This window comes from Tamandua tetradactyla, chromosome 14 (genome assembly GCF_023851605.1).
Source record: "Tamandua tetradactyla isolate mTamTet1 chromosome 14, mTamTet1.pri, whole genome shotgun sequence".
NCBI lineage: Eukaryota > Metazoa > Chordata > Mammalia > Pilosa > Myrmecophagidae > Tamandua > Tamandua tetradactyla.
In genome coordinates this window covers 31,934,433-31,947,586 of record NC_135340.1, presented here as the reverse complement: position 1 = coordinate 31,947,586, position 13,154 = coordinate 31,934,433, and the positions used below count along the sequence as shown (strand labels likewise).

Genomic DNA, 13,154 nt, shown 5'->3' with positions numbered 1-13,154 from the left:
TCACTGGACAGGCCTGTGGGGAACAGGGTTGGCCAGACCAAATAGTGGACGTCTGCTGTTAAAGCCTGACCCCTGCTGGGTGACTTATCTAGAGACCCAAAATAAATCCCACAATTTTTCCATTTTTTCCCTCTTTCTCTGCCTCAGAACTATGGGCTATTGATGACAATCAGGTGGGAAATTAGATAAACGAGGTCTACATTTTGTTGTGTTCTTGGCAACACCCCACAAATCTTTCATCATCAACTAATACTAAGATGGGGCTATTAAGGATGAGCAACCACCCAGCAAACAGGAAGAAGGGGAGCTCTTGGCTATCAGGTACAACTGGGAGCCTGCCAGGGATGACTGGGGCTGCTTTTCTACTTTACCTGCTCATCCCTGGGCCTATCCTTAGCGGCTGTTTCCACTTGCTTTTCCTCAGGAAGAACAGCCCCAGGGCTGGGACAAATCAGCGTAGAACTAGAAAGGAATGTTATTCAGGTTAGGAACAGATGGAGGGAGGAAATCAGAGTAAGAAATGAAAGGACCAGAGTGTCAGAAAGAACTAGATCCAAAGCATGAAAAGACAAAACTGAAGGGGTGGATGCAAAGCTGCACATGGTCCTCTGGATTTCCTGGGCCTAAGAAATAAGAAAACCTCCTAGTCACAGGATCTTTGAATTCATTTATTTAATAATAATAGTTCAAAAGAAGCCATCCCATTTTTAAGATAATTCAGTTTCAGAATATTTATCCTCAAAAAAAACAAAATAGGGTGGGCCACGGTGGCTCAGCAGGCAGAGTTCTTGCCGGCCATGCCGGAGACCCGGGGTTTAATTCCCGGAGCCCGCCCATGCAAACAAACAAACAAACAAACGAACAAACAAAAACAGTATATTTGCCCCCCTCTGGCACTCGGTTGTGTGAATCTAAACTCAGAGTTCCTCTTTTATTCTTACTCATTCTATGTTTCCTAGGTTGGCTGGCAGAGTTATCTTAGAATAGCCCTCAGACGTGGGATTTCTGTCCTCAGGAATCACATCCAGCGTGAAACTCTAAGTGACAGAGAATAAAGACTAAGTATCAAAGGTTACTGGATTAATTTGCCTAAAACCAATTCACCTAGAGCCAATTAGTCAAAAATAAATATTTATCAAATCTGCAGCATTTCAAAAGGATTTAGCAGAGTCTACCTTTTACTTATTTATTGTTGTCTGTTCAACATTTGTTAGTGAACTGAATATGCCACATGCCTGATCATTTATTCAGCATATATTGGCATTTTAACAGCAGGAATGTAGAAGTTAGACCAAAGCAGCAAAATTATATAGCGCTCCATTACATTTTTCAAGGCACCTAATTTGTAAAGGAATATTGGATTAAGAAACACAAAATGATACACAATATGTCCGTACCGATTACATTCATTGCTAAAATTCTGAACTTAAAAAACAAGTGTTTGTAAAGTAGATAACAGAAAAAGACATCTACAAAGGTAGGAATCAATTTCATCATTTACAAAGTGCTGCAAATTTGATAAATTTCTGTTGCTGATAATAACTCAGAAGTACTCTTGAATGAGTAGATATGAATCCTTGAAATACCCAAAGCACAACAAAAAAAGCTAAGACACCTAAATGGATATAAAAACACCCAAAAGGGGATTGAGGTTTTGGCAAATTGGTCACTAAGTGAAGTGAACATTAAGCAAACAAGTTTTGACTGAATTGGTTTTAAGTGATCTAGCTTTAGGTGAACTAGTTTCAGCCAAGAAACTGAATCAAAAGTGTTTTGCTCTCTCTGACTTCCCAAAACCCAGGCCAGAATTTTGGGGTTGTAGGGATGTAGTTCTGGGATCCCTTTGGGAGGTGGCAGGTTTGGAGTGGTGAGCTACTGCTAGGAAGAGTGACCTGAGAAAAAGTGAGAACTTATGTTTGTACAAAGCCACCCATGTGTGCATACACTGGGCTGGGCTGGCAGACTCAGTGCACCTAAGCCTGGGAGCGAGCAAGGAGTGTGGCTAGCCTGAAGCTCCACACCCAGAGGCCCACTCATTATTTCCCCTAACTGAGAAAAAAAGGAACCAAGTACAGGTACCCATCAGTCCTCCCCCAGGTCCATGTGAGTCCCTGAGCAACAGGCAATACAGGCAGCGGCCCACCCAGAGATGATCCCCGTTCCTAGCAGAGGGATGAGAAGCTCTCCCACCCCTTAGAGAGAGCAAAGCCAAGACATAACTCATAAATAAGGTCCACTTGAGTTTCCATCTCTTCATCCAGATACAGAGATAATATATTGTAATAAAACCCCACTAACCCATATCTGACTGTGTATGGGATACAAAAGAATGAGGAACTCACAAGATGTCCTCTCTCTTTTCCTGTAATTTAGAATAAGAACACTGCTTGACTTAGCCACAAACATATACTGGAGATAGAGATTAAAACCAGACTTTCAGAAAATATTAGAATTCGCTTGTGTGTGCCTGAGTGCATGCTACAGCAAGCACCTCACTCCTCCTCCACAATCCACTTGGAATGTCAGGATCTTTGGGTCTCTGGCCCTTAGGGCCCTCCCCAGAGGACTCCTCTACCAGGCCTGCAGAGTGCACACCTTGCCTCGGCATGCCTCAGAGGGGCCCCATGGCCAAAGGAGTTTGCCAATGGTGGGGATGGCAGCAGTGGCGGCAACAGCAGTTCAGATATAGTTGGCAGGAGGCTGCCTGGCAGTGAGCCGTTGCATGTGACAGCCATGGCAGAGCAAGTGCCCATCCAGAGGGAAGCAGCAACAGCCTTCCTCATCACTCAGCTGCATCCGGCAGTCCTAGGGGAGAAGAACACCTAGTTCACTCCAGCCTAGGCACCCCAGACACGGAGGACATCCGAGGAGTCTGTCCGGCTCAACATCAGACTCTAAGAGGAGAAACCTGAAATGTGTCCCAACTGGACACCAGGTGTCGCTGCAGCAGCAGAAATAATGACACCCTCATTTCTAGCAGTTGTCCGGAGTCCCTAGTCTTAGGGTGTTCTGACTCTTGAGAAGCCAGATTCAGAAAGGACTAAACATCTAGGACCAGAGAAAGCGGCTAGAGGATGGGGATCAGAGTAAACGTAGACTGCCTTCCTGTTTTCCGTGCCCTACACTCTCCTACAGATGCCTGGGGTTTTAGGACTTGCCTTCCCCCCTCCCCCCACCCCAAATCACCTCCAGCAGCCCTGGTCCCCAGCACGCACCTCACAGTGGTAGCACTCAAAGTGGTAATCCCGGTCCATGGATATCACCCTCACAATGTCCTCACACCCCTGAAACAAAGACTCCTATGGAGATGAGAGCAACACGACCCCCCCTCCCCATATAGGCTGCTTCCCCCTGACCCCCACCAAGGGAAGATCATGCAAATGCTCCAGAGCCTCTCTGTAATCACCTGTAGCTTTGAGGTGAAACCTACTCCTCTCCAGCTCTGCTCCAGCAGGGTGTTTCTACCTGGCACCTGAGCCTTACCTACCTCTCCCAGCTGTCAGGGAGGCAGATAGAAAGGGAAAAGGCAGGTGGCATAAATGAAGTAGGCTGAGCTTGGGACAAGGAGATATAGTAGGGTCTGGTTCCTCATTGGCTTTTAGCTTCTCTTCCTAGGCATACCCTCAGCACAAACAGCTTAAATATTTCTGACCCCTTCCTTCCAGCCCTGAAGTTCTTCCCACATTGTTCCAGCCCCTACATATGGGATCTGGTGATGCCATATGAGAAAGTCTTCTCCTCTGGACTCGGATAGAAGAGATGGAGCCTGGGCGCAGTGAGGCTGTCAGACATGTCCAGCCCGGATGTTAGGGTCAGCATAGTGACCCCGAAAGCAGAGTCACACGGGAATCTTCTCAGAATGCATTCCTTAGCACCACCGCTTCCCCTGGGAGGCAAAGCAGCATGGCCCCATTCCCTCCCCAGAGGCAGCAGCACTGGCTGCCCTTAAAGAGAACCCAGACACACTGACCTCTGAAGGGAGGATGGGTTGGCCACAGGCTGCACACTTGGGGGCATAATTTCTGAAAGAGAGAGGGCAGAGATGAGCTGAGGCTGCGGAAGCCCTAGGCCCAGCTCCACCCCACGCCCACAGGAGGACTCACTTGTGGTAGTCTGTCACACAGTACACCTGGTTGGAGAAGTCCACTGTGAAGGGGATGCCATCTAGGCACTTGTTGCAAACGATGCACCGGAAGCAGCCTGGGTGATAGGACTTCCCCATTGCCTGCAGGATCTGGCTCATGGGGTCGGAGGAGAATCAGTCTCCCAGAGCTGGTCTTGGCTCTCCAGCTACTCATTATGTTCCCTACTGCTCCCAATGACCTCATCCAGCCCCCTATTTTCCTCCTAGAGTAATGTTATGCAGTTTGAGGGAGCCAATGAATCTTAAAATGAGGGCAGACACCCTGAAAATGTCTTTAGGAGCATCTAGCCTAGTTTTCAACCCTGGCTGTACATTAGGATCACCTGGGGAGCTTTTAAAAAAACATCAATACCAGGGTCCCATTCCAGACCTATTAAACCATAATCTATGGCAATGAGACCCAGGCATCTATATTTTTTTCCAGTTCTTCTCTGGTGATCTGCTAAGCCTCCAGGGTTGAGAACCACTCATCTATTCTGATCCCTTCTTTCTGTGGGGGAGAAAACTGATCCCATCCAATAGCAGAAAAAGAATGAAAACCCAGAACCCCTCACTCCCAGCTCAGACTAGGGTGCTTGGCTGTGCCTGCAGAGTTAGGGAGGGGCTGGATCACAGAAGCCTGGTGTGGGAGGATTAGGAGCCATGGACTGGATCCCACAGGCAAAGGGAAGCCACTGTACAGAGCTGCTCTGGGGTGGAACGGAATGAAATGATTCATCTGGTGATAGGCTTCCCCTTCCTCCCTTCCCTCAGTGCCCATTCAGTCCCTGAGTCCCACCCCTAGGCCCCACAGCCTCAGAGTCCCAACCAAAGACACTTCCTTTACCTTCTCCAAAATCAAGTGACCACAAACACAGCACTTCTCAGCTGCCTCCTGAAACCCTGAAAACTGGTGAGAAAGAAAAAGACAAAGGAAGGATGTCACCAAGCTGAAAATGACCTGATGGTTGGACCCCCAAAGTGTGGGAGCCAATTCTAGGCCCACAGGCCCCCTCTCTCACCAGGTAATCTTCCTCACAGTACACAGAGCCGTTGACGCTGTAGAAAGCCTTGCAGCGCAAAGTTCGCCCTAGAAGAAGCACAGAAGGGGTCTGGAGTTGGATCCAGGGACAGAGCTCCCCCTACTCTGGGGTCGCCATACCCTGATGTTGCACGATGTATTTAAATCTGGACTTCATTTAGTGCTTTTCCTCCTAACTGCTGTTTGTCCTCCCTCCCCACAGAAAAATTCTATCTGATGCAATTCCAATTTGCTTTGGCCTCATTCCAGTCCACTTCTCTCCTCTGCTCACTGCTCCTCGAGCCCCTGCCTCAACAGTTTTCCACGACTTTCTCCTAAATGAGTGCCATCCTCTCCGGTGCCAGGTGTGTAGGGGCTACCTGGGGGAAGCAAAGCCAACCACATGGGAAAGGAGCTCTATGAACAAGGTGCTGTATGATTTGCATAGTGAGAATTGTATTATCACAGGCCTTGCCCTTTGGGACCTTTAACCTAGGTCCCTTTGTGGCTGCACATGGCTGTCCTGCTTTCATACCCTTTTCTCTCCCTTCAAGGATAGGCTCTATGGAGGGTAGGAGATGGTGCAGTGACTGCTGAGGACAAGGTGCTTTTTTGGGTGAGTAAAGCCGATTCCCTTTCCTGATGCATCAGTCTTCTGCTCCTTCAAGCTCAGCGGGACCCAGAATCCCTAAGGTCAGGCAGCCCAGGATCCTTTGTTAGCAGACAAGGAGGAATCATCCCACTATGTGACAAACACTCCCAAAAAAGGTGTCTAAATTGTCAGGTATGGGAGAGGAGTGAGAACAGGGCAGAGAACGGAGAAGTTTTCCACCTTTGCTCTCTTCCCATCAGAATCTCCACTTCCAACTCTGTCCAGTGGCTTACAAGGCTGACTTAAAAACTCATGAGACACAAGAGAGAAGAGAAAGGAAAAGAAACATATCTAGAAGAAGCCCTATAAACAGAAGGACAGACAGACAGATAGATAGATGAACCTAAAGAGAACCCGGCACCGGCTGGGGGAAAAGCTGAGTGTTGGAGTCAGACAAGCAAAGATAGGAGATTAAAGGTTTAGCAAAGGAATCAAAATGGGCAAGCAGCAAGGAGGGGGTGATGAGGGAGGGATTGGGGAGTTAAGGCCACAGGGCGCAAACCCCCCCACCCCCAAAGCAGGCCTCCTGAGCTAACAGCAGCCGGCATTCCTGGAACGTGATGTCATCAGCTTGGCATGGCCCAGTGGCCTGCACTCTACTGAGGTGGCTGAACTCTGACCAGCCAAGAGAAAACCCCCCTCTCCACCCCCCACGGCTCCCCACTTCCCCAGCCCACCCCCCCACCCCCACCCCGCCCTTCCCACATTCCAGTCTTTCACCGTCGCCCCAGGCAACTTGGCTGCCCAAGACCAAACCCTACCAAGGAGAGGCTGGAGTCCAGGCAGGAGTCCAGGCTGGGCAAGCAGGGAGGCAGGAGAAAGAGTTGGGGGGGGGGAAGGAAGGGATCTGAAGAAAGGGAGGAGCAAAGAGAAGGAATATCAACTAAAGGAGTAAGGGAAAGAGAGGAAGACTCCAGAAAGCAGACCCAACCTGGGAGAGGGGGAGCCAGGTAGAGCACAGAGAGAAGCAAGAGAGAAGGTGGGGCAGCTTTGGACACCCAGATACTTGGTGGGGACCTGACAGCTTGGCAAGAAAATGAAGAGGCTCAAGCTCTCTTCCTGTTTCCCTAAGCACTTGTGAGTGTGTACGGGGTGGGGGTGGGTGGGGGGGTGGGGAGCCTCAGGCCTCGATCCAGAAGGACTGGCGGGTCTGCACTCACCACAGGAGCAGCAGACAAAGCACTGGGTGTGGTAGAGGCTGTCCAGGGCCTGGCAGGCGTTGCTCTGCCCGTAGATGCCTTTGCTGCACTTGATACAGGTGCCTGAGGGGAGAGAAGAGGTTGTCAGCCTCACGCCCCACTCCTCCAACTAAAAACCAGGGGTTTTCACTCCTTGGTGACTCTGCCAGAAGACTACCAGGGAGGAGGTGATTTCTGGGGCTTTCTTCTGGGAAGAGATGGCAGAGAGGAACAGGATGCAGCAAGGTCCTGGCTGGGCAGAGAATCCATTCTTGTTTACTGATTAATCAACAGATATTTTCTTAGCACCTGTCTTGTGCCTAGCACAGTGCCCGATACTTTGAAAATTGGAGAAAATCAAACCCATGGTCCCAGATTTTCAGATGCTTAAGGTTTCTGTCGGGGAGAAAAGACTAAACGGACAAAGTATGACGATCCCTTTTGCTCCGTGAGGGACAAGTGTTCAAATATCATAGTCTACAGGGCTGGGCAGCAGCCTCTGAAATCTTCCTGAAGAATGGAGACCAAGCCCAGAAAGCCTCTCTGGGCCCTGCCTCCCATCTGTAAACTGAGCTGCTGCTCAACTCTATAACGATTTCTCTCGGCTTAGTACAGAACTCTGTGGAAAGGGGACCATGTATGCATGGCTCCTGTGGGGAAGTGGCTGCTAAGAATGCAAGGTGTGTTCCAGGGATGAGCGTTGAAATACAAAGTGGGGGAAGGGTGGCAGACCCGAATGCCTCCCTGTCCCACCTTCCAACATGGGAGGGAACAAAGCTGAATGGCTCTTCCCCCCACCCCATATCTTCCACCGCCACCCACCCACCCCCACTTAAGTACATACACCTGGCTCTGGCACCCTCCTTTCCTGGGTGTGTGCCTCCCTCCCTCCACTCCCCAATTCCAGGCTCATGAGTGAGGGCTAGGCCTGTCTTTGGGAAGCAGATCCCAACGGGCTTGCCTCACCCGCCCCACCTCTCCCCCTCGGCAGACTGCCACACTCCCTGCCTGTTGGGGCCCATCCCAGTCTTTGCCCAGGGGCTTGGGAGCCCGTGCAGCAGCTGCAGCAACTGATGGGCCCAGGCCTGCCCTGCTCCCACCCACTGGCAGCTGGGCAAGGCTGTAGCCCAGGAATAGGCCCCTACTAGGGGCAAGAGTAGGAGGATATAATTAGGTTGGGGCTGGTGGCACAAGGGGTTTGTAGGGGTTCTGTCAGGGGAAGCAATCTGACACTCACCGAGGAGACCCCACTCCTTCTTCCTCTGGGTTCTAAATGTGGCCTCCCCATAGGAGGAAAGATTTGTCCTAAGCTTGCTATGCCAGGGACTCTGTCAAAGCCACCTCATTGGGAAGTCTTGGACATTAAGAGAAGACAAGGAGAAACCACTTCTGCATGTCCATCTCACCTCCCCTAACTTAATATATCCACATCTAGGGTCCTCTCTTTCTCATCTCTAATAATTTAAACAAAGAGACTTCTTTTTACCCTATAGCCATCTCTCTTGGCTTCAAAAGTAAACTGCTAAAAGGCCCCTTTCCCTCAAAGGTAGTTTACCATCATCTATTCTAGGGCTTTTCTCACAAGGGGGGATGGAGTGGAGTAAAGGGATGGGGGATTGGGGAGGCTTGGGGTTGTATCAGGCAAGGTCTTACAGCCTCCATTCACTCTCCCTGTTTAGAGTTCTGGAGGGTGGAGTGCAGAGCAGGGACATGGGAGATGAGAAAGAATGTGGGGAAAAGATGCTTGGAGAGTTGAAGAGGCCCTCCCCTTCTTTCTGTACTTCTCTTATCACGATCACGTTAGCATTTCTTTATCTAGTCCAGTGGTGCCTGTGAGTTTGGACCAAAAGCTCGTTCAAAACCCCAATACCCCCCATAGCTGAAGCATATAATCAATTAATACTTCCTGAGGGTAACTGAGTGGAGAGGGGGCCAGCGACCAGCTTTCCTTAACAGCAGCAGCAAGTAAGGGGTGACTTCTAGCCTGAGTTCTGAGGAGGTAGTGGCCAGAACTCAAGGCCGGGTTATTTCTGGCAGTTACAAAGGGTGATGCTGTCCCAGAGGTAACAGCTTCTTTCCTGACTTCCGGTGGGTAGGGAAATAGAAGGTGGCACTACGGGGCCTCCTTCCCCTTAAATACCCACGAACGCACAACGCATGGAGCCAACTACCCGGGCAGAAGTTGGGTCCGGGTTTCCCGCCCCAGGGCGCTCCAGCTCCACTTCCCCGACCGCGGCCAAAGCTCGGCGTGGGTCAGGAAGCGCACCCTCGCTCCCCGGGTCTAGCGCGCAAGGCGCCGCCGAGGCCCGCCCCGCCCGCGGGCACCTGGAGCGCCCAGGCAGGAGCCGGCACGCACGCGGCCGGCCCGCCCCGCCTCCCCCCACCCGCACATTCCCTAAATTCCTACGGGCGGAGCCTGGGCCCGGGTGGGGGCGCGGCGGGCAGAAGACTGCAGGGGCACCGCTGCTGGGCTACGGGGGGGGCAAGGTGGTGGATGCTCTCGCTTCCCCACCTTGGTTCCCTCCCTACGAGGCCTCCTACTGCGAGAAACAGAAGCTCTAATGCTTGAAAAACTGGAACTCACGAGATAATCAGGGGGTTTGAGTTTGGCAGGAATGAGGGGCTCTAGTCGATGTGAAACCCAGTGGGAAAGGGAGAGCGCTCTGGGGTCCACCCCCCCACCCTCCTGCATCTTTTCTGACCCCGCGGCGCCGATAATTTCGACCGTCGGGGCAGAGTGAGATAGGTCCTTCCCCATCCCTAACCACTTCTCTTTCACTCACCGAAGTAGTCCTCCCTGGCCTCCTGCTCCCGCATCCGGACCCGGACGGCCTCTGGAGCGAATGGATTCGGCGGCTCCTCGGGCCCAGATGGCTCAATCCCGGAGGGGTCCCCCCGGACGCCGGCTTCTCGCCCGCCGGTGCCCACCGCCAGGCGCAGCAACGCTGTTAGCTCATCCTGGTAGCGGGCGCCAGCGGCGCAGTCCCCGTAGCCGGTCACTGAGTGTCTCCCAGGTTGGGCTCCCCGTCTCTCTAAGGGCCCCGCCGCGCCCACTCCGGCCCCTGCTAGCGCTCCAGGGCTGCCCAGGGCCGGGGGATACGAGTGGCGGCTCTCCTGGCAGCCGAACCCCGAGGGCCGATGAGCGCACAGTCGGTCCAGGGCGGCGTGGAGCTCCGGGTAGGTGGAGGGGACCCCTCCGGGGGAATAGCCCGCCGGAGCCCCGGCCAGGGGCGAGCCAAACAGGCACGGCCCGACGGGCAGGGGGCTTCCGTGGCGCTGGTCGTAGCCCATGCTGATGCCGCTGGTACGATTGCTGCAGGGCCGGCTACCGCCAGCTCCGCCAGCCCCCGCCCCGTCCAGCAGTAGGCTACCCCGAGGGCTGGACGGCTTGCTCGCATCGCTGGCCGAGCTACTGGCAAAGCTGGAGCGAGGGCTTAGGGCAGGGGCCGTGGTCTCCAGCCGAAAGTCGGGGGGCAATGACTGAGGTAGAGACAAGGCCCGAGTGGGGGTCGGCCCCCCCGGAAAGGCGCCTTCGTAGCGCTGCGCCTCAAAGGACCCGCGCGGGTTCCTCTCAACGTCCAGGGAGCCTTGTTCCCGGGCAAGTTCCAACGACTCATCCCCAGGTCCCCCGGTAGCTCCCCGGGGCCCTGATTTCCTAGGTTCCCCCGACCCACTCAGTCGCCCCTTGCCCGGCCCGGAAGTCCCATCGGACCCTGACCGGCTAGATTCACCCTTTCTGCGACCGAACCTGGCGCTGCCCGAATCCGAGAGTCTTAACTTCTCCAGGAGGCGACTGGCTTTCTCCCCTAACCGCTCCATGCCCTCGGGTCTGGGGCTTCCAGCCCCCTCCCCGCCCGGCACCCTGCAGCGTCTCGGCGGCCGGACTCCGATTCCCCAGGGGCACAGGGCGGGTACTGGGTCTTAGCGGGCGGCCCGGATGCCCGTCGCCAGGAATCCCGCAGCATCCCCCAGCGAGAGGGGCTGGGTCCCCCCGCGTATCAGGGGATAAACGGGGCTAGAATGGCCTACAGCCGCGGTTGCCTGGTCCGCCAGTCTATCTATTCACGCGTCGACTCGCCCCGCCGCCCCACTCGCCCCGGCCCCCGCCCCCCTAGCTCTCACTCTCCGCACGGACAGAACTTCTCTCCCAAACTTTTGTCTGCCTGGCCGGATCTACTTTCCTGGAAGGGCGGAGCACGGCGTGTGCGAGATGGAGCGACGGAGGTGTTCGCGCAGGGATCTCTGGTGAGCCTGTGAGAGGATTGGGGACGCTGCTGCTGTCTTGGGTTTGGAGGTTCTTCGACTGGAGGCGAAAGGAGGGCGAGGGGCGACTTGGGCAGTTGCTACTACATCACTCAAGAAATGGGCCAGGAAAGGGGATGGGGGCGAAGGGAGGCGGACTCTTTGTAGTTGGAATGCGCGGAGGGTCACGGTGGAATGTCGGAACCCAATTCGGCGGACAGGGGAAATGTTCTGCTCAAACACCGTGACTTGGTTCCTGCCGTGGGAGAGGTTGAGAGGAGATGGTAGTAGGTATGGGACGGGGAGAGAGCCATAGAGAGGAAGACCGGGCCAAAGGAGAAAAGTAGATACAAAAAAAAGGGGTCTCAAAAATGCGTACTTGAAGGTACCTCTGAAAGGCAAGGAAACCCAGATAGAGGTTAAGGTGGAAGACAGGTAGCGGGGGGGAAAAAAGGGAGAGTGTCGGTACAGAAACCGAAGGAGAAACAGACTTAGAAAAATACCAGTAAGTTCAGAGAGGATGAAAGACAAGCAGATAATTTGCAATTAAAAGACACCGCTTCGTGGAACCAAAGTTCTGCGACGGTGCTGAGGGCAGGGTGAGCGGGAGCGCTTTAATGTATATGGGAAAGAGCAAAAAAAGCAATGAGGAGAAAGGTTTGAGACTAATCTCTATCTTAAGATAGAAGGATAGCCAGACACCCCCTGGTGTTGGGAAATGAGACTTTTAAACAAATTTTTCAGGTGAGTGGGGATAGTTCTAGCTTTAAGGCTAGCAAACGCCTTCCCCTAGGTTGGCCTACAGGAGGTTGGTTCTTTAAGAGGAACAAAAGAAATATCATTTAGAGGAGATAACCAGTGTAAAAGAGGCTGATATTGGCCATAGTAGAAGGATCAAGAAAATTAACAGTGGCTGAGGCTGAACATACCTAATTAAATACCAGTCAACTGACTTTGTCCAGACTAGCACATGGGGGCATATTACTTTCATGTCAACATTTTGGACACCTTTTATAATCTTAGTGTAGCCTTAGGGAATGAGGAAGGCAAGGAAGCTAATATCCTTTGGGAAATTAACTTGGCACAAACTATTTGGCTTTTTTGTCCTAGCTGCATTGTTTCTCTGACCTCATCTCTCCTGAGAAGCAGCTTCTCTGTTTCCCTGGCCAGGCTTTTCTCTGATCCTGAGGAGATTTTACTGTCAGACTGAAAACGGAGGACTGAAAGCATTAGTAACAGGAGAGTTGGGAAGTTGAATCCAGAGCATGCTGTGAGGAACTTCTTCAAATTAACCATAAGGCTCTCCTTCCTTTCCTGTGTCTCCTGGTGTTTGGGGGGAAGGGGGAACTTGGATTTTTTCCCTCTGAATTACATACAAAATAGCCACACAGCCTCTAATGTTTGAAAGCTTTGATTCTTTGGGGTGAGGATGGAAGAGTAAATCTTCTGAAAAGTTAGAAGACATTAAAAGAGGCCCATCCAAGAGTTGGTGGTGGCAGCAATGGCACACTGAGTTCAACAACTTGTGCTTTCAGGGAGTAACAGGAAGCAAGGCTAAATCAAGGGGGAGTGGGGTGCACTGATGGAGCATGCTCGGATAGCACTTACGACCTAAGGTCAGCAGTCTGAGCTGGAGCTGGGAACTCCACAGACCCTCTTTTTTGTCCCCAGGACTTTAATTACCATGTATATATGAAAGACTCCTAAATTTCTCTCTTACCTGGACACTCTTGGACTTATAAATTCAGTTGACTACTAGCATTTCCACTTTTGTTGTCTCAAAAACACCCCATGCCTTAAACTTAGTTCATCTTCTTTGTCTCCCTGAAACTGACTCCTTCTTTAGGATTCTCTTAAGTAAATGACACCATTAACACCTTAGCTGCTTAATCAGAAACTGGAGCATCGACCCTTTGTTCTCCCTCTCTCTTAAACCTC

General features: G+C 52.3%; 1 protein-coding gene across 1 annotated transcript; it reads right to left on the bottom strand.

Moving 5' to 3' along the window:
- Window positions 1-655: 655 nt before the first annotated feature.
- AJUBA (ajuba LIM protein) lies at window positions 656-11,146 on the bottom strand. The gene is made up of 8 exons (XM_077127200.1): window positions 9,758-11,146; window positions 6,957-7,058; window positions 5,146-5,213; window positions 4,971-5,033; window positions 4,104-4,234; window positions 3,971-4,022; window positions 3,216-3,284; window positions 656-2,805 (listed from the first exon to the last, which is right to left on the bottom strand). Exons 1-8 carry the CDS (start codon window positions 10,791-10,793, stop codon window positions 2,680-2,682), a joined length of 1,647 nt encoding a protein of 548 aa, XP_076983315.1. The 5' UTR covers window positions 10,794-11,146; the 3' UTR covers window positions 656-2,679.
- Between the last annotated feature and the right edge of the window lie 2,008 nt (window positions 11,147-13,154).